This window comes from Cyprinus carpio, chromosome B24 (genome assembly GCF_018340385.1).
Source record: "Cyprinus carpio isolate SPL01 chromosome B24, ASM1834038v1, whole genome shotgun sequence".
Lineage (NCBI taxonomy): Eukaryota > Metazoa > Chordata > Actinopteri > Cypriniformes > Cyprinidae > Cyprinus > Cyprinus carpio.
The window spans coordinates 21,308,413-21,334,726 of NC_056620.1; the positions used below are offsets into that span (position 1 = coordinate 21,308,413).

At 35.2% G+C, this 26,314-nt stretch overlaps 1 protein-coding gene across 1 annotated transcript in view; it reads right to left on the bottom strand.

The window, feature by feature from the left end:
- Nucleotides 1–26,314, bottom strand: part of LOC109088575 (SH3 and multiple ankyrin repeat domains protein 1-like) — a 54,171-nt gene that overhangs the window by 24,298 nt on the left and 3,559 nt on the right. Inside the window, 9 exon segments of the mRNA XM_042752224.1 lie at nucleotides 3,369–3,438; nucleotides 3,671–3,757; nucleotides 5,905–5,974; nucleotides 8,486–8,658; nucleotides 9,637–9,752; nucleotides 11,489–11,597; nucleotides 11,745–11,808; nucleotides 12,810–13,030; nucleotides 15,769–16,269. Coding sequence (XP_042608158.1) covers nucleotides 3,369–3,438; nucleotides 3,671–3,757; nucleotides 5,905–5,974; nucleotides 8,486–8,658; nucleotides 9,637–9,752; nucleotides 11,489–11,597; nucleotides 11,745–11,808; nucleotides 12,810–13,030; nucleotides 15,769–16,221 — 1,363 coding nt within the window. The 5' untranslated portion in view covers nucleotides 16,222–16,269.

Consider the following 26,314-nt stretch of genomic DNA (forward strand, 5'->3'; position numbering starts at 1 on the left):
CACACCAAAAACAAAAACATTTTTTTTTACATCCCGCAATATATCATAAGTTAAAATTTAAAAAAGTAAACTGAAAATATATCTTTTAAAGTGCCAAACATTACGATAAACACTTTAGTTTTGCATTTATTTTTGACTGACAATCTGATACTTATCGATATTCTCTAGCATATTTTATATCGATATAAATAATATACAATAATATATATTATATATATATACTATGTGATATCGTGTATATCTTCCTCTGTTTAGACATATAACCACCACACATTGTTTTTTTGTTTGTTGGTTTGCTTTTGTTTATATTTTCACTTTATGAAAGGCATATGCCCCACCACCAACCTTCAGTTTTTCACGTTTATCTTACATAATGGTTTAAACATTGCGTAATGTGTCCATTGAACAAAGAAAAAACACAAAAGTAGTTTTTTTTTTTCCATTTTCTTTGATGGGTTTTGTCACCCAATTTTGACCTGGAAACGTTCCCTGACCAGGTTGGCAGATTTTGTTCGCTTTCACCAACGGGAGGTTTTACCAGCACTGAAACATCAAATGACCAGCTGTCCATTGAAAGATAAACAAACGTAATCACATCCCGGGGCACCTGAGAAATACATTTATCATCTATGACACCCTAAGGTGATTTCTCATTTCCATCGTTTTGCAACTGGGCTTCATACTGGCAGGCGCTGCTCCTGGTTTGGTGTTGCTTTCGGCCTGCTGAGCGTTCAGTAGCCTTGTCACTCTTCTCCCCAGTCCGAAGCTCCGGTGGCACCTTGTCATCATCAAGTAACTAAACTTCCTTAAATTTCCCCCACTGCTGCAGCTTTTGTCCAGAGAAAAAAAAAAAAAGAGACCCAGGGCTACAATAATCAATCGATTCCCAGTACTCTCCCCAGGTACTCGCACGCCTTCCTCCTGTCACAGAATTACCCTGTTCTTTCTACTCGCTTGCCTCTTCCGCGTCCTGCAGAGATCCAACATACTTCTTTGATTCCCCCCACAACTTCCCCACCGACACTGCGCAATGTTATTTGTCCAATTAACTGGCCCTCCTCTCACCGAAGCATCAACATGATTGAACTGGCAATACATAGCCGGGCCAACCTGCTCGAATCATCTCCTAGCCGGTTCCCCTCGCACTCCGCTCGCTTTCCACCGATCATCCCCCACCCACTTTTTTCCACCACCCACATTCCCCCCCAGCACCCCCGCCGCAACCCCACGCCTCCCCTGAAATCAAATTTAATATCACCCTGTCCACTTTCAAAAATAGTAAAACATAATTACATCAGTCAAACTAGAGCCACAATGTCTTTCTAGGACATATCCGATTGTGAACATATTTAGTTTTCTGCTACGTTCCATTTGTTTCTTTAATTTAAGTAGCCGCATTTATTAGACGGAGCAACCGTCAACTGCCTAGTAATTCGTACCTCGCATTAGTAATTATACCTTCCTTTATTAACTGCACTTTGGCGGTGTGTTATTTCTTAAAACTCCCATCCAGATTATTTCATTTTCGATTTTTCTAATAAAGCGCTATTTTAAAAGCTCCTTTATGACAGATATTTAAGAAATTATGTTTTACATCTCATTGTATTCCAGTTATAATTTCGGTTTAGTGTATTCTTTTTTTTAGTCTTTTACATTTAAAAGTTTATTCATAATTTTTTTATTCTGATTTAGGCATTTGTTGTGTTATTTGTGTATTTTTAAATGCTAAGTGAAGGTATCTATTTTAGCGAAGTGTTTCCTTCAGATAACATGCTCGTTTTTACATTAAATCAGGTTTCTAAACGTAGGGGTGTTCGGGACCTTTTATTTGTAACCTGCAAAAACGGTGACAAACCACTAAAAACTTTCTTTTCCCGATTTTCATTTTGACAATCCTCACCAAATCCAATGCGTCGCCTTAAAATTGTAACGGCCTATCTGACATTTTTACAAAAGGGAGTCTCTCAACCTATTCTTTTTTTACCAATTTATTGAAACAACGCAATGCTTCTTTGGTAAGCTGTTGTACACTTTGAAACTTTTGTTTTTGTTAGAAAAAAAAAAAGGGTTCGATCTAGCAGAAGTCTATGGACAAAACCAAAAACTTTGAGCCTCAATAATCCTCAAACCTGTCAGAGAATGCAGATAGCCCCTCATAATCCCAAGCCGGCGTGTGTCAACAACAGTCACACCCAAGAGAACAGACGTTGGTTAACTACAATCACCCCTGCCTCCCTCGTTGTTTTTTGCTGCCTTTCCTCCGGTCCTCGTCCTCACTCTCTCCCGCGGACCGGGGATCGGGTCCGGCCTATCGGGGGGACTGGCTGGAGCTCCTCAACGCAAAAGTAGGCCGGCGCGCTTTTGCGTCTGATCTGGAAGGCAGAGCAAAGGCATGATTTGCGGACTGATGTCTGGGCTGGCGTTTGTCCCCTGCTGGCCAAGCTAGGAGGTTGAGGTGCGTGCTACGCCTACGGCGCAGGTGGCAATAGCTGGCGGCAGGCCGTCGGGCAGCCCTACGGTGAGTCCATGAGCGTCGTCCCCAGTGTTCTCGCTCTTGGCCACTGCGCAGCGGAGTGGAGAATGCCTGAGGCCGGCTGTGCGGGCTTTGACTTACCCTACCATCCCTCACGAGAGGAGCCGTCTTTGGTGGGAGTCTATCTAAAATGGACCTGAGCGGTAATAATAAATAAACGATTAGAGAGACGCGGAAGGCCAGAAGCGGTTATGAGTGCGGCAGGTTCCACAAACCCTCCTGCGCTGCCCTTGATGTCCCTACCTAGGCAACTGCCTTTCCAGGAGTGCTTACACAGGGCAAGCGATTTGACACAGAAACGGACGTACCTCGGCCCGCAAACTGGAAAAAAAGCAGTGGTGGTGAGCAATACAACTCCGAACATCTTCAAATATACATCTGTTATAAGATATATATATATTATATCTATATATATATATTTATATATTGCTATTTGGAACTGTTTATGTAAGATTTTTTCCGAGAGTTTTTTTTGTACGTTTTATTAATTTTTTCATCTAATCATTTTTAATGTTTATGTTTTTATTTTTTGTGTTAGCTTTATATTTCAATGACTGTTAAAGCGACACTTTATTCTTTTACAATTTTTTTATTTTTTACTTACCTACAGTTTTCATTTAGCTTGTCACAACGCGATGATTGGATTTATGGCTTCTGCTATGAAAGACCCTTGTGCCTCCTGCCCGTACAGTTGTAGCCCACCCAAAATAAGATATTTTTTTGCAGGCAGCACACTCAATGTTGGCACATGCTAAGATGTTGTGTAGGGAAAGCTATGGGACTTACTTTATCATTTCTTTCAGACCTTACGGAATATCTTAAAATGTGCACTTACCAACATCGGCAGCCTTGTATTTTTTGATGAGTTCTCCGAGTTCCAAAAATGTCCAGACCTTCACCGCAACCTGCCAACACAAAACAGTATTGGCAAAAAGGCGGTGCCGCCACGCAAGCTTTAATATGAGGGACAATTGTTGCAAAAATTCTAAGGAGGAAACTGCACTGGACTATTTTTTTTTTTTAATATTACATGTCATTGTTTTGGCTAGCCTTATTTTTCGTACAGTGGTGAAACATCCACATGAACGTACCAAAACATTAATTCCATGTTGATTTAAAACCATAGCACACAGATACCTGGAACGGGGTGTTAGGGCCGCTGTTTTGTTCTTTATCTCCTTCCTGGCTCCTCAGCGGTAACAGTACGGACCCGGCGCAGCTCTCCTTGGTGGAACAAACGAGAATCTTAAATCAAAATTCCAAGGGAAAAGAAGTGGTATTTTTGGGGGGAGCTGATTTTCTGGGTGTGCCCGTTGGTCAGAAGCAGAATATCTACCTCTTTCATTCACGGGGATAGGCTAACCCCATTCCTTCTCCATTGACAGACTATGTGCTCCTCTTGTTTTCACACATAAATTCACTGAAATTTGGGGTCAATTTTACTCAGGGAAAACGCATAGGCTTAAGTCTTCATTTGCCTACCTATACGTAGAATGTATACTATCCGATATTAAGGAATATTGGTGTTGGGGGAACAAGAACCAAAATGCGGATGAAGGTATTCGTGGTTGGCAAGGTATTCAACATGTAATGCCAAGACTTACATGGATTACGACCTTTCAAAGGCCTTAGTCTTTGGCCTGGATCTGTGAATTAAGACTTTTTTAAGAACCCCAAATAATAAATAATAAATATTAATATCCTAAAATAACGCTGAGAAAAACAAAAAAAAAAAAAAAAAAAACGGAAAAAAAAGCTAACTTTTCCCATAAATGTACGGGACAAAAAAATTTGAACCCAATAATCCCTAAACTTTAACTAGTTTTTATTTACAAAAATACAAAAAAAATTGAATGAAAACTGAACGATAGACTAACCTATTGTAAAAAACTACTATGTTATTGAATACTTCCCATAGACGGGCCTACACTATTGATAAATAGCTCCATCCCCAGTGTCACCGTCGTATTTACCGTCCGCCTCTGTCAGCTTCCCTTGTTGTTAAAAGGCCTATTGGTCTGTGGTAGGGCCGGGTTTCCTATGCATTCTTGGGAGCGGTTGGTCTTCCCCATATAACATACGGTGTTCTACGTGTTGAGCGAATCGTTGCTGGCCCCGCCCAGGAGTTGAGTGTGACCCAAAACAGAGGGGTTAACGAAACAAGAACGCAAATCCAGAAAAAGCTTCCAGAAGAACAAGGAACAATCAGATAGGAACAGTCAAACAAAAAAAGGCAAGCCAGGTCAGAAAGTGCCATGTCTTTCTGAGTGGCGGGGTATTCTTGGCATCTTTCCTATTGACCCGAACTTGATGATGCCGCATATTCTATCCTTTTTTTTTTGTTTTTTCAAATTAACATTATTAGTGATTATGAATAAATAGTACCGTATTACCACCATCTGCTTTTAATTTCGATTGTGAATTACTTTTTCGTATTTACTATTATCCACTTCATTTTAATTTAATGCAACAATTTCATGTGTTTCTCAATATTGTAGTAGTCTTGTGTGTTTTTATACTGGACACTCTGATCCAATATATTTTTAATAGTAAATACTTGATATATTGTTAATACATTTACTAAGTGTTGGTCTATGGATTTAGTAATTTTTATTGTTTTAGTTATTTATTTATAAAGTTTTAGTACTTGTTCTTTTATGTGTTCTTCTAAATATTGTGTTCGTTTATGTTTTTTTTATACATCAACCACTCTGCCCGGTAATTACTTTTAGTATCGCGGTGACTTGAGTTTTTAGTACAGAGTTGTATTGACATTAGTTTTAATTTTTATATTATTAATTTTAATTTAACTATTTTCTTTTTTTTTTTATTGTTTTAAAGTTTAGTTGTTTAGTTTTTATAATATTGACAACTCTGGTCCCGCATTAAGTCTCATGAAACGTATTGTTATCTATATTATATTATCTTATATATAATAATCAAATTTACCGTAATAATGTTTTTACATTTTTTATGCGTTTGCTCATAAAAAAGCAAATTTGCTAGTTCTTCGATGTAGTCGTTATTACAGTTTTTAAATTTGCTGCCTTGGCAGCTGTCTGAACGATGTTTTGGTTTTTATCTCCGTTACACATTATTTTAGGTGACTACCACACCCAGTTCCTGATGGTTTTATGTTTGCTGTAACTGCACTAACCTGCTCTGCTCCTCTAGATAATTCTTACTGATCATTGAAAAGCCCATATCATGTGAAGAAGCTTGACTTTCATTTCTCCGAATGTTTTACCCAATGGGCTGGAAGCCGCATTTACAGTAGGAAGATATATAATACATTAGTATCCATGTCGCTTCCGAGTCGTTGTGGACTCGTAACCATGGTACCATTGATGTGGGGGGGAACGGCATGGTACTTGTCGGAGGTATGGGCAAGACTGCAGATATTCAGCCATGTTTGTTAGCCCAGCACGCTTAGCAATCATACTGAGGGACATTCTAAGCAGGAGCTTTAGAAAGGAAGAGCAAGCGAGAAAAGAGCAGAGAATTGTAAAGAGCAATTTAAAAGAGAAAGTGTGTTAAAACCAGGGCACCAGACAGAATTAAGCAGGAGAAGACGATGAATGAAATGAGAGATGAGAGATGGGTACCTGTGAACTTCAACCCTCTCCTAACGCCTCTTCATGTCTGATCTATGGAGAGGAGAGAGAAGCAGACAGCGGAGGGACTCTGGACAGTGTCTGACAGATGATTCAGAAGCCCCTAGACCGCTGTTCTCCATTCGTCTGTACTGTACTGATTGGCCTGCAGGATTCATGTGGTTGTCAAGACTCCGGTGGGTTTTGCTGACTTAGAAGCAGCCAGTGAGCCTCATGACGCCAACTGGGGGGTGTAGCGGTTATATCTCAGAGCGATGTGGCTGGAAGGTCATGCCATGCGCTATCAACTGTTGTGCCTTAAAGCAAAGCACTTAACTGCAGGAAAAACATGAACTGTGATAAGTGTTACTGGATAAAACATCTGCTTAATCACAGCTTCTGACATGATTTCTTCAGGATTGACCTGGATTAGGCAATATGTACAACCTTACGGACAGCAAGGACTAAATTTTTTAGAAGTGTCCATACTCGGCAGAAGGCAGTGTTCCTATGCAGTTGTATTAATATTTTTATAGTCATTAAGTTTTAGTAATTTTATTATGTGCTAGATAAGGCATTTTTATCCACTGTTAGTCTGTAAATATTTTACAGCACTTTTGTGTATTTTAGATTTCATTTAGTAATTTTAGTACTTAAAGGGATAGTTCACCCAAAACTGAAAAATTCGTGTCAAGATGGCTACTCACCCTCGTGTCGGTCCAAACCCGTAAGACCTTCGCTCATCTTTGAAACACAAATTAAGATATTTGTGATGCCAATTCTGAGAGCTCTCTGACCCTCCCATACTGAACGATCAAGATTCTCAGAAACATAGCGGTCAGGACCATGTGAGACAGTGGTTCACCCCGTAATTTTTACGAAGCTACGAGAATACTTTTTGTGCGCAAAGAAAACAAAAAATAACGACTTTATTCAACAATTCATTGTCTCAGGAGCATCCCCTATAGTGCCATTTTGGAGAGTAATATTTTTTGTATTATCTAGTTTAGAATTAAGTTTACTATGTGCGATTATCATTTTTATCCTTTTTCAAAAAATATCTATAGAGTTTAATTAATTTCATTTCAGCTTTAATTTTAGTATTTATTCCTTCAAAATTAAATCACACAAAATCAAATGTATTTATAAAGCACTTTTTAAAAGTGCAGAATGTCCCAAAGTGCTGTACAAAATAAGTAAATACAGGATATACAGAATAATTAATTAACTTATTTATTAAATAGAAATAATACCCAATAATAGAAAAAATAAATAAATAAATATAATTTCAGTTAGTTGCCAAAGCAATTTTCATTATCCTTCTCTACATCTGATAGTTATTTTTCATTTGATAGCACTTCCTCTTTTATTTTATTCCAGCCAGGAATTTCAGTTATTTCTAATGAGGGTTTTGGAAACAAGTTCAGGCTTGCTGAGTTTATTGTATATACAGTTTGAGTTCGCAACAAAATATACTGAAGCAAGGAGCATTTTCTCGTTCCGTTTTAAAAACAACTGCGTAATTAGGCGTATTAACTTGATACCTGTATACTTGCCTTTAGTGCAATTTTTAAATTTGCTGTGTATGAGGTTCAAGTTAAAGATCCCTGCATCTGATGGAAACTTCAGCAGAGGTATGAACAAAGGTCCAGGCGCTTACAAATTAAAGACACAATGATGACCCGGATGAATGAAACATGCAACAAAAATGCACAGGTGGTTAGAAACAAAAGGCGAAGATTTAAAAAAAAAAATTCAAACAATGAAAGAAATCCATGTTTGAATACTTGAGTCTACTATTTTCTAGTCATCTAATGTAGCAAAACACACATTTTTTTATTAAAAATGTGACCCTGGAACACAAAAGCAGTCTTAAGTCTCCTGGGGGTAATATGTTTGTAGCAATAGCCAAAAATACATTGTATGGGTCAAAATGATTGATTTTTATTTTATGCCAAAAATAATTTGGATATTAAGTAAAGATCATGTTCCATTAAGGTATTTTGTAAATTTCCTACTGTAAATATATTAAAACTTAATTTTTGATTAGTAATATGCATTGCTAAGAACTTAATTTGGTCAACTGTAAAGTCGATTTTTTAAATATTTGTTTTTTTATTTTATTTATTTATTTATGTTTTTAGCACCCTCAGATTCTAGATTTTCAAATGGTTTAAATCTACCCTAATGACTGGTTTTGTGGTCCAGGGTCACAAATATTGTGGGTCACATAGAGAAATGAAAAGAGAACCAAAAAAAGAGAGAGAGAGAATTATGTAAACAGAACACACGCATGCACACATATACTCACAGCTTTGACATGTATTGGGTCTTTTTGTGTTGAAGACAGTAAACACACCTGGTGTGACTCGTCCCAGCCGTGTCTCGTCTAGACGCCCAGCTGTGCGTCTGTAGTACAGCAGACGTAGTTTCACAGCAGGACGTTTCGCCCCCCGTCAGCACCGAGTGGTACAGCGGCGTCAGTCCACAGCGGTCTGGATAATCTGGAGAAGCTCCCAAAGACAGCAGCGCCTGGGATCAAATGAAGAGTTATGCAAAAACAATTAAGCCGATTAAAGATGCACTAATCAATATTTTGCAGTTGTCACCATCAATTTAACCTGTAAATGAAATGGAGCCAAATGGTGTTTAAAGATATAGTTCACCCAAAAATAAAAGTTTGTTGACAATTCACTCATCCTAAATTAGTCTGTTACTTCATGGAAACAGATTTTGAGAAATGTAGCATTTGCTCACCAGTGGATCCTCTGCAGTGAATGGGTGCCGTCAGAATCAGAGTCCCAAACATCTGATAAAAGCATCACAAGTAATCCACACCACTCCAGTCCATTATTAGTTAATGTCTTGTGAGGCTGAAAGCTGCGTGGTGTAAGGAACCACAATCCATCGTTACACGTTTTTTAACTATTACTGTATCTATTGTTTCTGGCCCAAATAGTCCATAATACCATAATAACACTTCCTACAGTGAAAAAGCCCATCTCCTGTTGTCTATCACATCAAAATCCAGTGCCCATATTTGTTTAGAGCTGTTTTTGGACTGTAAACCAGTGCTTGATCTGTGCAGATTTCTCTCCTGAATTCAGACAAGATGACTTTTTCCACTGTATAAAGCAATATTATGGATAGAGGACTCGTGTTTAGTGACTCATCATAGATGGACTGGAGTTGTGTGGATGATTGTGATGTTTTTATCAGCTGTTTGGACTCTCATTCTGACGGCACCCATTCACTTCAGAGGATCCACTGGTGAGCAAGTGATGCAATGCTACATTTCTCCAAATCTGATGAACAAACAAACTCATCTTCATCTTTGAGGGTCTGATGGCGAGTACATTTTCAGCAAATTTGGGTGAACTATTCCTTTAAATGCATTTCGTCTATCATGCTGTGAGTGAACTGCATGTGTTTGTACCATCAGCGCGGATTGGTTGTGCGCTCTGACTGCTTTATGAGGGCTGTGAATCCGTCTCTGGATCTAAAATCCACATGAGCCCCTGTCAGCACCAGAACTCGAATCCCTTCCACGCTCAGATTGACCTGCAAACCGCCAGAGTCCGAGGAGTCTCTGAGAAACCAGAAGGAAACACACGCTGACACGACAGCTACAGAAGAACAGCTTTATTTAAGACTAACAGGCAACACACACTCAAAAAAAAAAAAAAAAAAAATGGCGTGGAACCTATTTTCATTTCGGACTTGCCTGTAAACTTCAAAGAAACAGCTTGTAATGCACCGAATTAAAAGCACTGAAAAAAAATGCAATAAAATAAAATAAAATAAAAAACTGAGGGGGGCACCTTTATAGATTTTAGTTTAGTTTTGATCATTTTCTGTACAAAATTACTTTATCACTTTTAACAGATTTTTTTTTTTTTTTAACATTTTTTAGTTTAGTTATATTTTATAGTTATAGGTTTTTTTGTTGTTGTTGTTGTTGTATTATTTTAACCTAATCTAAATGAAAATGAGAAATGTTGCACTATTTATTTATTTATTTATTTTAAATATTTATTTTATTTAACGTTTAACACTTAAATATTTTTTAAACATTTAAAAATTTAATTGGGCACCTTTGTAGTTTTTAGTTTAGTTTTACATCATCGTTTTGTAAAACATTTCATTTTGTAAAGCGTTTCCTATTTTATTGCTGAAGTGAAGCTGCTTTGAAACAACCTGTATAGTATAAAGCATAATTTCAAAATACTGAACTCCTGCTTATTCCAGAAACGTCGCTGCAATTAGTGCATTGAATGTCACATCAAATAAAAAGCATCCTTTAAATGAAAAGCACAAGAGATCACGAGAACAGGCTCATCATTGCAACATTATGAGCTTTTGAGTCTAAGGTCAGTGTAATGAGGAGATTGTGAACAGGGAAATGTTGGCCACACAATGACGCTCATCTGAACTGTAAAAATGCCAAAGGTTTAAAACATATTTTTCATTCGAATCTACATCTACCATAACATAACTACATTAAAAAAAAAAAAAAAATAGATCTAACCTCCAGGCCAGTGCTATTTTAGTATCAATGCTATACTACTACAGTTTTTGTAAATATTTTTAATTAAAATTTTTATTTTTTACAGTTTTCACTTAAATTTTATTAAAGTGTTTTACTCATTTTGTTGTTGTTGTTGTTTTGTCATTTTTATTATAATTTTTTAATATGGTAAAAAATAATAACATAAAAATGACAAAAATGAAAATTATTAAAACTTTAATAACTAGAATGAAAGTGAAAACAAAAAAAAATGTATTCATTACTTTACTTAGTTTTAGTTTTTTTAGTATTTTTAAACGAAAATGAGAAATGTTGCTTTGGCAAATTGCTGAAATAAAAAATATACAGTATATATATATATAGATATATATATATCTAAATGTCAATTAACAAATACATGTGGGGGCAATTAACCTTACAATAAGGTCCTATTAGATAATGTTAGTTAATGTATCGACATTAACTTACAGTAAGTAATACATTTGTTACAGCATTTAATAATCTTTTTTAATATTAGTTAATAAAACTGCTCCATCATTAGCTCAGGTTAACTCTGGTCCATTAAATAATATTAACAGATAATAAAGTCGGATTTTAATACTGTTTTAGTAACAGCTGAAATTAACTAAGATTAACAAATGCTTTAGAAGTATTTTCTTCGTTTGTACATGTTAACTAGTGTAGTTAAGTAATGTTAACAAATGAAGAGAAAACAAAAGTTTTCAAAAAAAAAAAACAGTTTTCTGAAAGCTGCAATTAAGTTTGTCTAGTCATATTTTCAAAAGTACCATTTGGAGACTCCCAAATGATTCCTGAGCCTTCACACAGTCTCACCTCCGCTCTCAGTGTCGTGGTAGTTGGGGTCCAGTCCTTTCTCCAGAGCTTTACTCAGCTTCTCCACTGCTCCGGCATAAACATAATCCAGAAACTTCTTCAGATTGGCCTGCAGATGGAGACACACACAGACACTTCACCTCCTTCCTATAAAACATATCCACCTTTCCACGAAAGACTATTTCTAGTCTAGTCAATTATATACGATCTGTTTTGGCAGCTATAGTTTTTTTGTCTTGTATTTACCTTGGTGTGCAGGCTTCGCTAGTTGTTTCTCATCCAGGTTGTCTGTTTGTAGACCCCGCGTCTTAATATCTGAACTGTAAGTTAAAAGACACCAGAAAGAGAGGAGGAACTGGTCAAAGCTTGGTCAGTTTACAAGTTCTGAGAATCAAGAGGCTCTAAATAGATGAAGGAAATGTTTGATTCAAACGGCAAACCAGAAATGCATCACGTCTGGAGACTTTAAATGTGATGCATTTTGTTTTGCAGTTTGAAGGACTAAAGAACTTGTTCAAAATAAATAAAATATAAAATAAAATAAATAAAATAAAATAAAATAAATAAAAATAAAATAAAATAAAAATAAAATAAAATAAAATAAAATAAAATAAAATAAAATAAAATAAAATAAAATAAAATAAATAAAATAAAAATACAATATATTAATATCTAAATAAATATACCAGAGTATTTTTTTAAACCATTTAAATCTTAAATTAAAATAAAATAAAACTGACAACATATATATACATAAGATATATATATATTATATATACTTTAAAAAAAAAAATCAACAAAAATTAGCAATACATTTGTTACAGTGTGTTTAATAATCTTAGATGGTTAATAAAAATGTAAGCATTCATTGTTAATGTTAGCTCAGGTCCATATTAAAAGATTATAAAAGATATAAAAATAAAATATTAAAATATTTACCTTTTGATTTTATTCATTTATTAGTAAATGTTGAAATTAAGATCAACTCAGATTAATAAATACTTTATAAGTATTTGGTATTGCTAGATCATGTTAACTGATGCAGTTAAGTAATGTTAACAAATGAAACCTTATTGTAAAGTGTTACCAGATGTTCTTCTCAGCTGTCAATCCAACAGCAGGTTCCTATTGTGACAACTTGCCCCTATAGGCTCAACAAGTGTTAAATAACTGGTATTATTATTATTATTATTATTATTATTATTATTAATAGGTCAAAAAAGGAGGGAATGTTCAAGCTTTTTTGTTGTGAGGTTTAGGAGCATTCTATGTGATGCTGTCCAGTGTTTGTGAGCCTGTGATCTCATATCCTCTACAGCACCTCCAGGTAGGGAAACTCCCTTCTCCAAGGGACTGGGCGAACTCTCGAAGTAAGCGCTCCTCCTCCAGGAACTTGGCATCTCGTCCGTCTCCAGCTGGCTGGAAGAGGTCCGTGGGCGGAGAGTCGTAATTGTAAACATCCCACAACGACTCGCTGGGAGAACAAATAATCTGCTGCTTTGCGTTCCAAACACTTGAATCCGGATCAAACCGCAAACACTTCTACAGACGGAGAGAGAGAAAACAGGTTTATAAGAACAACAGATTGAACTGGATTTAAAGTTCAAAATTACTTTCAGTTTTATTGACGGCATCTGTGATGTGCCGTCGTTCACCACAGAGCTTCATTTTGACTCATAATCATAAAAGTCCTGTTTACAGTAATGTATTTAGAATTGATGTCTACTGAAAAAGACATTCTGGAGGTTTTTACAAGAACAATTGTGCAACCTTCTATATCTGCATGCAAAACTTGTCATTGTAAATGCATTAAAAAAAAAAACGATATAAATCCATATTTTGTTACATGAAACTAAATAAACATTAACTGAATTAAATAAAATATGACAAACTATTTTAGCTAGTTGCCAAAGCAACATTTCTTATTTTTAACAATTTAAACAAACTAAAACTAATTAAAAAAAAAACTTTAAAATTAAATTTAAACAATAAAATATTTAAATATTTAGTAATATTTAAATATTTTGTAACATTTAAAAAAAAAAAAAAAATTACAAAAACTGCAAAATTACTAAAACTCTGGCTAAACTTAAAGTTAAAACAGAAAACATAAGAAATAAGAAATATAATAATAAGATACAAAACAAGATTAACAAACTATTAAAAATATATATGAATTATTAATATAATTGAATATTAAATATTAAATAATTAATATTATTAAATAATGACACAACCCCATTACTGTAAACATATTTGCAATATGTTGCAATCATTTTCTTTGATAAAAAAAAACATTCATTAAAATATAAAAATTAAATATTATATTTAAAATTATTAAAAGGACACTGAAACCCATTTCTGTAAATATATTTGCAGTACATCGCAATCATTTTCTGTGGTGAACAACAACATGTCAAATATTATGTTGAACCTGAAACATTTTGTATGTTTAAATCATTAATGACACCTTATGTATATAATACAACATATTTCAGTGTCGTTTGCATTGAACCTTAATCACTTTTACAAGCCCTTTCAAAAGCTTTAAACAGGCTTCTGCCATACTGAAAACCATAAACCATCCTGCATATTAAAATCCATCACCGAACTTCATAATATGCAGCTTTATCTGGGGATTGTTAATGTGCCGCAATTGAGCGTATTAAAGTGAGCTGCTAATTGAGTCAGGAGTTGAGATGAGTTTTAGAATGAGAATGATTTTGACAGTCTTTTAAATCAGGTCAGAGCTCCCACACAATTCACCAGAAGGAACTCAAGCTCAGTGTGTGTGTTTATTTAAAATTTCCCAGAATAGCTTGACACCGCACACATACTATACAAACACAGTAAATATTCCTTCATTACGGGTTCCCATGTTCCCCTTTTCTCCCCCTGAATTCATTTATTGTTAAATTTTCTTCTAATGTCTCGATTCCTCCTACTGTAACCTTGGGAGACACAACAGATCCAGAGTATATAATTTTTGTGTGTGTGTGTGTGTGTGTGTGTGTGTGTGTGTGTGTGTGTGTGTGTGTGTGTGTGTGTGTGTGTGTGTGTGTGTGTGTGTGTGTGTGTGTGTGTGTGTTTGTGTTTTTGTGTGTGTGTGTGTGTTGTTTTCACATGAGAAAAATCTAAGAAGCAGAGGACTTAAGCAAAAGTCTCCATTCGGCTCTGCATGTCATCAGAATGCTGTGAAGGATAATTAGAGATTGACCAATATTGTACAATAGTGCCAAATTAGCAATATGTAGAAAAGATGTCACATTATTTCTTTGTAATATTATTCATGACTATTTTTAGTTCATTTGTTTGACACAATAACTAAAAAAAATCACTACAAAATAAATGAAAAATAAATTATTCATTATAAATAATAACAATAATAATAGAGCCAGTTTTAAATAATTTTATTTCTATATATTTGACAATAACAAAAAAACTATAAAAAATAAAATATTAAGAATTATTATTAATTATTAATATGTCCATTTTAAATTATTTTATTTCTACTAATTTAACAACGATCACTAAAAACATTGAAATGCAACTAAAATATTATTAATATTAAATAATAATAATAACAGAAAACCTGTTTTTAAAGCATTTTATTCGTGTATTTTTTATAAACAATAAAACCGATAAAAATAAAAAATTACACCACAAATACAAAAACAAAAACATTATTAATGAATAATAATAATGAAAGAATATATTCTAAATTATTATTTTATTTCTATTTATTTGACAATAATTATAAAAATCTACAAATGTAACAATAAAATAGAAATTATTAATATTTATTTATATTTATTTGAATAAACAATAAAACAACAAAAATAAAAATTACACTACAAATATAAAATAAATAATAATAATATATATTTCTATTTATTTGACACAATTATTGTTTACAAATTGTATTCATTTCTAAAATAAAATTAATTTATAATAATAATGACATTATGGTGCCATATTATTGTTATTGATAGAAGTAAAATGAATATTGGTAAATGCGTATTTTTATTTATTTATTTATTTATTTATTTATTTATTTATTTATTTATTTTAAACCGATAAGACTTAAATGACAATCTTTGAAAATAAAATTGTTGTTCCAAAAAAAAAAAATTTTCTGGTAAATGCAAATATCTGTACCATATCTGTAGCTGCAAAATTAAAGAAGTGATGGAGTAGAGAATTTGTCAAAATAATAATTGGTCAGTCGTTAGTACACATTGCGAGTGCATGTGAATGTGTGTGAAGAGAAATGCACAGACCGTTTGTTTGATGTCAGGGATGCCGATGCGGAACACAAGCACGGCGAATTGTGAGTCTTCTACAGGGGTCACTGTGGTCATGCTGCGCTCCATCAGACGCCGCCGGGCCTGCTGATTGGTCAAGACCGGGTGATACAGCGGCTGATTGGTTGTCTGATGATAAAGAGTCGGCTGACTGGGTAAATGCGGGATTCCTCTTTGGGCGGAGTTAACAGCCCTGGGCTGCCTCTCTCCTCTCTGCCATCCAATCACAACGGCTGCCGGTTTGGATCCGGCCCGGTTCTGGTGTTCCTTGTCTCCCATATCGATCATCCCATTTTGTTTCAATCTCGTCAATCGCTCCTCCTCATCTTCCCCATCCTCGCCCTCTTTGTCTTCGCCGCTGCCAAAAAAACGCTTGGTGTTTCCCAGCATCCTTTGCTGCACTGTGTCAGCAAGCAGTGTTGATATCATGGCACTGAGTCATGCTGCTTATCGGCATACAGCTTAATGTTAAACAGACTGAAAAAGACAAGAAACATAAAATAATCAGTGATGCATTTCATACTAATATTAAAATAAATTCCATAAACAGTCAGTATAAAGGCACACCTATAGAAACCAGAAAATATTTAGACTTGGACCGGTAAGAAATCACAGCAATGCACTAACAACAAATCAAAACACCCTGGCTACACAATAACGATTCAAACATCATAGCAATGCACTGACAACCACTCAACACCCTAGAAATACCTTAACAACCACTGAATCACCCTAACAACCACTCAATCACCCTAGAAACACCTTAAAAGCCACTCAACACCCTAGCAATGCACTAACAACCACTCAACACCCTAGAAACAACCACTGAATCACCCAGAAACACCCTAACAACAACTCGACACCCAAGCAACACACTAACAACCATTCAACACCCTAGAAATACCTTAACAACCACTGAATCACCCTAGAAACACCCTAACAACCACTGAATCACCCTAGAAACACCTTAAAAGCCACTCGACACCCAAGCAACACCCTAACAACCACCCTAGAAACATCCTAACAACCATTTAACACCTTAGCAATGCACTAACAACCACTCAACATCCTAGAAACAACCTAACAACCACTCAATCACCCCAGAAACACCCTAACAACCACTCACCACCATAGAAATACCCTAACAACCACTCAACACCCTAGAAATACCCCAACAACCACTCAACACCCTAGCAACGCACTAACAACCACTCAGCCACCCTAGAAACACCTTAACAACCCCTCAACACCCAAGCAATGCACTAACAACCACTCAACACCCTAGAAACACCCTAACAACCACTCAATCACCCTAGAAACACCCTAACAACCACTCAATCACCCTAGCAATGCACAAGCAACCACTCAGAACACCATACGCTTGAGTTGGGGGGGGGGCTTTGGGATAAAAAGAAAAAGCAAAAAGAGGGGCAAAAAAAGCAAAAGGAATCTTTTTCGGATGTATGAATCAAAACAATGCCTTAGCACGCATCAAAGCAGTCAATAAAGCGTAGTCGAGAATAACTTAAAGTGGTTGCCTGCGTTAACTAAATTGGAGCTTTTACTCTTGTTGCTTATTTGCCCATTTTAAGTGGCCTTTAGTTTTTAAACAGAAATGTGCACGCTTTTCTAATGTTTATTTAAGTTTTCCGTGTCTTTTTCCCATCACTTCAAATGTGTCTGTTTTGAATTGTTGGTACTAAATGTGAGACACATGAGGGGGGAAAAAACGATCAGTTGTGGGACTATTCTGTCATAAATTGCATACAATTCATTTCTGAACTTTCTACCATCCATTACTGGAAATGAAAGTACTGTTACTTTTAGTCTGTGAACTGGATCTTGCTCAGGAAGCGCGCTGTCTGTGGAAGTTTGGCCAGGACTGGTTCCAGAATAAATTACTGAGGCATTTTTGTCCTGTCCATTGCTTTATCACTGTGTCAATCACTGATATTTTGAGAATGAATCCAGCATAAATATGCGGATGTCATTCCTGAAACGTTGCAGCATGTATGTTTCATACAAAGTTTCATACAAATTCTGAATGGATTATAGCCTAGAAAGCACAAAAAGCGCGCTCTCATTATTATCACTAAACGCATCACTCATCTTAGTTCATTGCAATCTCACAAAGTTCCGTTATAATCAATGAAGCACTCTAAACTACACAATGAATATCTTATTTACATCACGTCTGCACTTATGAGATGATTCACGAGTGTGCAAAACTCCGGCGCTTTCAACAGTGAGTGAATTCTGAAAACTCTAACATTTCTGATTGGCCATTGCATTGAAGAAATCAACAGATATGTCTGTGATTGGCTACATTGCTCAATGCCGCAAAAACACATTGGATAGATTTCCAGATCTTTTATTGCTTGTGCGTTCGTTTGAGGGTATTTAGTGCAATCTAGTATCCCATTCAACCGGGCCTGGGCTTGGCTAACCGCTCCAATTAAAATAGAGGGGAGGGGGCAATTGCCCCCCTTGCCCCCCTAATGTTGCCCATGCTAACAACAACTCAACACCCTAGTAAAGTACTAATGACCACTCAGAACACCCTAGCAATGCACTGACAACCACTCAACACTCTAGTAAAGCACTAATAACAATTTAACACCCTAGTCAGCGGACTAACAGCCACTTAAAAAACATGGCAAAGAACTAACAACCACTCAGAACACTTTGGTAAATGCATAGTAACACCCTGGTAACAACACTGCAAATCCTTAAACAACAACAGCATGTTTTAGTCAGAAAAGGCTTCAGAAACCTTTCATTTAATAAAGATCAGCAAACTAAGACAGTGTGTGACTTTTCCTACAATTTATTTCTAAAAATAACAAACTCCTGCCATTTCTCCAGGGCACATTGACTGGATTCAATTTGTGGAAGACAGAGAATTGAATTTAGGCTACATTGCAGAGCGATTTAGCTGTTCTCTGTGTATCTCTATGTGCTGGTGACGTCCATATGCATCTCCAAGATGATCTCACAGTTCGTAGCTTGCTACTGTTAAAGCGTCACCACACATTTGTGAGCCCGAAAAGACATAAAACCAAAATGCTGCAGGGATTTCTCCACTCCTTCTCAGACTCCACATTCATTCGGGTTGCCAGATTGAGAACACGCAACAGAAACAACCACAAATGATGGGCAATGAGCACTGTAAGTTGATGAGTTGATTTATCCGTGTTTTAATATTCCTCTGGTCATAGAGTTATTTTAGATGGATGCAGAGGGTTTTAGGTCTGGTGAAATCTCTGACGTAGTTCATCTGCTGGCTTTCATGGCTGCTGTGTTTTCCACCAACTGGCAACCGAGGGTATTGAAAAACTATTGGGTAAATTACCAGTTAGCAGAGTCACACAGACCAAAGAAAAACAGACATTCCGACACGGAACACACATTTCAAAGCAGAATAACTGGTTGTAGCAACTTAGAATCTTTCCTAAATACCCGCAAACGTATTATGGGACTTTTATGCTTTAGTACAGACAAATAAATTACATACAGCACCTTTTAAATCCTGCTCACTAAAATTAATTGGCCAGCAAGCAAAACAGTCCTAAGTACTTAAATGAAATCATGTTCAAAGATTACATTTTTCAATTGAAATCTGTCTTTATTTCACACTGAGTGCTGCAATTGCTCCAATCTCACACCAATGACAAAATCTTGTATGTGGTGTCATGCATATTCATTTTCACCCACAACCCACTGATAAAACAGATATTTTTTAATACAATAACACCAAAGCTTTAGACAGCATAAGAAAAATACTGGATATTTGAGAAAATTCCTTAACACTGAGCATGTGTGACTGAAGTGCTATACAAATAAATCAACTTGACTTGCAGATTGCATCGGATGCATTGAGTGTGTGATTTGGGTCACTGTCCTGTAGCTTTGTGAAGCATCAGCCCACTGCATTTCTGCTGATTACATTGTTGTTTAATTGCACACAAGAGAGACACTGACTCGTTGGATTTATTTATATCATTTTTCAGTCAGCATCTTTATGGTTCCCCTTTATTCTACACCCAAATAGCATAACTCCACATGCACCATAGACCGGATATATACAATAAATACTGTAAAGAGACACTGACGTCAGTGACGTTCACATTTAGAAGGTGTCCTGTAAACCTCCAGAGATCTCTGTCACCTCATTACTGACGGCTCGTGGTGACAGATTCACCCCTTCTCACAGCTTTAGATGGTTATTTAACATAAATATCACAACCTGTTTTGTGGTTCCTCAAGTGCACATTCACCCACTGCAAATACTGAACAAGTTACAATGATTATTGGAATACTATTTTAATTTCTACATTTCTATGCTTTAAGTATAATTTGGGGTTTTAATATTATTATTACCCAAATAATATGTTTAATATTATACTTTTATCAAAAAAAAAATCTAAGATTGTTATTATTACAATTTTTTTCATATTAAATAAATATAAAATTATCCAAATAATATTATCTAAATAATAAGATATATTTTGGATGATACAACGATTTTTGGATCTTTATATTATGGATTTTTTATATATATATATATATATATATATATATATATATATATATATATATATATATATATATATATTTCAAATTCAGCACATTTTTCACTCTTTAAAATGCCAGAAATGTAAATTATGCTGTAGTAGTTCCTGTGATCGGTTTATACAGAAAACACTGCAAAATAAGCAATAAATACAGAATATTTCACTGATATAGCCAAGTAAAAAAATACAGTTCTGTACATCTAGTTTACCTGCTTTAAACAAAACTCTAAATATCATTCAAAGATCTGATAACACTAACCTGGTAAACTTTAGTAAATCCAGTGACTATTCATCCGGAAAAGCACATGCTGAATCAACCGAGTACCTTGGAAACACAATTTTGTTTCCAGATGGACTGATAAAAACCCTCTGATGAATAAAAAAAATAACAATCAGATTACTAAAGTAAGTGTTTTCCCATTTTAAGTGTGAAATATGCATCGGATGGTCAGACAGAGACTGTGTGGTGTCTGATGTTCAGACTAATATATCAACTCTTTAAAACAGGCTGTTAGTTAACTTGACTGGTTATACTGGTGCCAATTCAAGAGTGAAGCAGGCCAACGAGACACAGATGGTCTCCTTCATAAACTCTCCAAATCAATTGCTCACTCCATCTATAAAAATACAGTGATGTCAAAATTAAGCTCCAAATCAAGAGTTTCTGGAGTTAATCAGAACTATTTAGCGCTTTGTATAAAGTTTGTTGAAAATTCTCCAACCATAAATGACATGTAAGAAGACACGCCAACCACATGCATGAATCCCCTCATATTCTGCAGCTGATAAAACCAGACCAATGAGGAAGTAGAGAAGTGTTTCTCGCTCGCCTGATTAGCTCTCCGCTGTATAATTGGCAGTTGACTGGGCCAGGTGGGGAAAAATAGAGCACTGGCCTCATTTCGCTCTCTAGAGACGATTCAGAGAGAGTAACGCAGGCGCCACACAGAAACCAGCAGCCCAAGGACAAAGAGGGAAGAGTGGTGATACGAGACCAGGCCACAAAAACAGCAAAGAGAACGCAGAAACCAGTGTTTGAGCACACGGACACAAGACGAGGCCTGTCAAACAACACTATACCGCAGATTAACACATGCAAGTTAGTCAGTAGTCCAACAGAACCAGTATTGGTGACTTAACTAAATAAAGCACTTTTTCCATGTGTGTTTTGTCCAAGTGTCCATTCAGCTCCCTCGCTCCCTTTTTTTGCGAGAAGAAACCCTTTTACACACACCTCCTGTTGTATTGTACTTCATTCGCTCACATACATAGCGCACCGCCCCCTCCTATGTAGGACAGGGTGAATATAGATATATTTCCAGTGAATTGGTCCCCAGAAACTTTAATTGGAGAACTTCCATGGAACAGACTGTCCCACTTTTATAACCCGTTAAACAGAAGTGGAGCAACCAGGTCCGGCATCGGTCCCTTCATGTCTCTCACTCTCTTTGTGTCTCTCGCCGACCATCGCTCCATTAGAAAAGAATGACGGCGCAGATAACGAACAATTGTGTCGGTGGTCGTTTCTGCACTGTTTCCCTGGAGCTCAGATTGAGATTGGGCTCTTGAGAAAAGCACAAAGCGCTTTCTATTTCCATTTCACACCCACTGACAGAGATCATGAATGTTGCTTATCATTGTGAAAAGAGATAAATCGTGCACAAGATTTGTGAATAACAGTGAATTGCTCAAACGTTCATTCAAATGCAGTAATGACATGTTTTACAAGAACAGTACCAAACAACCCAACAATATACAGTACTGTTCAAAAGTTTGGGATTACGTATGATCTGTTCATTTCTGGAAAGATGTTTCGTCTGCTCACTTTTTGATCAAAAAATGCAGTAATATTGTGAAATATTATTAGAATTTAAAACAGCTGTTTTCTATATGAATATATTTTAAAATGTAGTTTATTTCTGTGATGCGCAGCTGAATTTTCAGTATCATTACTCCAGTCTTCAGTGTCACATGATCCTTCAGAAAACATTCTAATATGATGATTTGCAGCTCAAGAAGCATTTCTGATCATTATCAATGTTAAAAACAGTTGTGCTGCTTCATATGTTTGCAGAAACTGATACATTTGATTTTTACAGGATTCTTGATACATTGAAAGTTCAAAAAAGAACAGAACTAATTTGAAATAGAAATCTTTTGTTACTTTACAAATGCCTTAAATATCAACTTAATGCTTCCTTGCTGTATTCGTTTATTTTAAAAAGAATCTTTCTGACCCTAAACTTTTGCTCCACAATGCTAGGATGCTAAACTGTCTTGATTGGTTACTAGACCGGATGGTTGCAAATTTTCTAGATTTGGTTAAAGTCTGTTCTTCAATGAAGTCTGTCCCAGCTAACAAAAATGAGTTGTCAGAACGTTTTACTAACATTTCCTTTAAGTTATGAAAACGTTATTTCTTTTTTACTCTTTTAAACATTTTTTTTTTTTTTTTTTTTATTAAGAACATTTTTTTGTGGGGTTTCTGCGAACGTTACAGGAACATTCCATCCTACCATTTTGAAAACGTTACGAAAACTTCATTACTGAATGTTCCTTAAATGTTTAAAATTTGCATTTTTTAAAGTATTAGGAACGTTTTTTCTCAGTTTATGTGAATGTTATAGAAACATTCCATTCTATCATCTTGAAAACGTTATGAAAATGTTATTAGTGAATGTTCGTTAAATGTTTGAAATGTGCATTTTTTTATGTGTTAGGAAAGTTTTTTTCTTGGTTTATGTGAACGTTATAGAAACATTCCATTCTATCATCTTATAACTGACACTCCCGCATCCGAGCCAGAATCGGTCCGACACTGAAGTATACAGCGCCCTGGGCGTGGCCCGGATTCATTTTTAATATCTTCTTTACTGTTCACTAATCTTTCTTTTAAAATTGATACGCTGCCAAAATTACTTATTGCTAACCCTAACTCATCTTATTATGATAAATGCATTTAAAAGTAAAGAACTCACTGGATTAAGTTGGCATGAGGACAATTTATTTATAAAACTATGCAATTACAGCAAAAAAGAAGGGGAAAAAAAAAACAAGTTATACAGAAATATATATAAATATAAAAAAAAATTACATTTAACTAAATTACCCTTACATTTATTTATACTTACGTATAAATAATTTAACACGTATAAAATATAAACACTCAATACTTGACAATTTACAATAAGGTTTAATTTGTAACATTAGTTACCTACCCAACATGAACTAACATGACAAATACTTAACATTAACCTTAGTTAACTGTAGTTAATATATTAACCTAGTTCATTTCAACATTTACTAATAGATTGTTAAGAACAAAAGTTGTGCCTGTTGACATTATTTAATGGATCAGGGGCGCGTTTCCCAAAACCATAGTTGCTAACTAAGTTAAATTTCCCATTGCCAACCAACTAAGTTGCTAACAGGTTAGCAACTATGGTTTTGGGAAACGCACCCCAGAGCTAACATGAACTAACAAAGAACAGTTGTTGTTTTTTAACAGTATCAAAGATTAATGCAAATTGTAACAAATGTATTGCTCATTGTTATTTAATGTTAATTTCATCATTTACTAATGTTAACTAATAATACCTTATTGTAAAGAGACACTAAAACTTAGTGTTTTGATTAACACATTCGTAAATGGCAGAGTTTTAAAATTAAAACCATTTTGTACTTTTATTTATTTATCTAATAATTTACTATTACTATTACCATGGATAATTTTTGAGTTAAACAATGGGTACTTTTCCTCGGTTGTTGCACATATTCAAATTGCTCAGGATTTATGGTTTCAGTGGTGTAACATGCCTTTCCACATCTTAATCTGGTGACATCTTTGTTTGGGAGCTTTTATTTCTGCACCTGTAAAGAGCAAATAATAAACAAGTATCTATTAGTAAAGGTCTAACGTAATGCATCATTGTGAACTACATTAAATTTATGTTCTAGCAATGTACCTGTTATTTGACAGACTATTTACAGCACTAACTGCAGTGACAGCACAATAAGTGGCTTGAGCCCAGCATGATTAATAGTTAGTGTGTAGCATGCTAATTCAAGAGAGTTCACCCAAAATATAACATAACATATAACAAATATAACATAATACACAGCCAGTAGATCCAAAGCTTGGTGTTGATCAGGTATCTTCAATTAATACTCCCTGCAGTTACTGGAAAAAATAACACGGTGATATGGTCAATGCAAACATTTTACTTTAACTTACTTTCGCATTGTCTCTAATGCTCTTTGCTTGTTCAGTCAGAAGTATAATAAAGATGATTTCACTGTCTTGGACTCCAACCACTGCTCAGTGTTCACAGGTGTCTGAGTAACGTCTGCCATTCCTTCAGCTTCTATTGGTTACTACAAAACATAGTAATATTAAAAGAAATGTGTAGCATGTTAAGATAAATAATCAGTTACTCCTGTGTGTCTTTACATCCTGAGTGAAGAAGCAATTAAGTAAAGTGATGAACTGTGATGCTGTGTTTGTGTTGTAGTCACGTGTGTTTTGGCAGAGATGAGCATCTGTATAGTCTGCTTATATTTAGCATATGTAAAAGCAGAACAGAAATATTGCAGATGACCTCAGACGAACTGATGCATATATGACTACAGTACATTCTCATCATAAAAATAGCTGAAACTAGCTAATGCATTTAGTTGAGGTTATTTGAAAACAACAACCTACTTAAACAAATCTTCACTCTACATACTTTAAGAAATATGGGGGGGGGGGATTATGTTTTCTTATTGCAACTGCATTTACAAAAATAAGAATGTGGAAGCTAAAAATACAAACAAACCTTTCTCTTTGTATATGCTGGACCACTATGATTATCATCCTCATCTTCCTCGTCTGTTGGTGGGTTGGGTTGCTCGTCAGTTTTCTGCAGAGTAAAAACCCTAGAGTAGACCCACACAACAATTCGATTAAAAATTAAAAATATGTTGGTTATTTATTTTTATTTTTTTACTTAGGTTTGGCACAAAGCCACGTTCGCTGCAGTCTCACACGTGAGGAGAAGGTTTTTGAGTTCATTTATGAAAAAACCGACAGCTGGGGTTGCCAGAATTATACCGTAAAAAATACGGTAACACCATTTTAGGTTTAACGCTTTTACCTTAAATGTACAGTTCAATACCGTAATTTAACTGATATAATATTAATATACCAACTTATTGAATACTGAAATCTGTTTTGTACCTTTGTAATACATTGGTAACCACCAAAAGCAGGTGGTGATGAGAAAGTCACGTGATGAAACAAAGCCCATCACAAGCAGCTTTTAAATAATAAGATACATAGAAGGTGCACAGTGTCATTCACACAAGCACTAAACACCATCATGGTGAGACTCATTAAACTGAAATATGCTATAAACATTAATTTAACAACATTATAACATACAACCCTAATAAACATAACAGATGAGAAAAATAAGAAGAAACATAGTTATTTCAAAGAAAAATCTAATTCAAACAAAATTTGAAATGCAATGCAGAGAGTTATGGGAATGTCAGTTTAAGTTTTTTTCCTGTAAATTTTACAGGAAATTACCATTAACCATTTAACAGGTTTGTACTGTAGCATTTTCAGAAAGAGTTACACCGCACTCACGATCACCAAGGTGCCAGACAAACAAGACTGAAAATCTCAAAAAATAAACTGTCTGCACACTTGAATCCTTGTCACAAATTTAATTACCAAGCTTTCGGTCAAAACCAAATGCTACAGTAAATTTTTCATTTACTGTAGCATTTTCACAGTTTTTTACAGTTAAAATCACAGTCATTTTTTACAGTGTACAAGCAAACGTAAAAAAGAATGACCTGCTGCGTTACATAAATATAGATTTGCTATTGTTATAAATATTATGTTCTGTCCTATAATGCATTTTTTTTTATTTTTACATTTTATTGTTTTTGTCAAATTC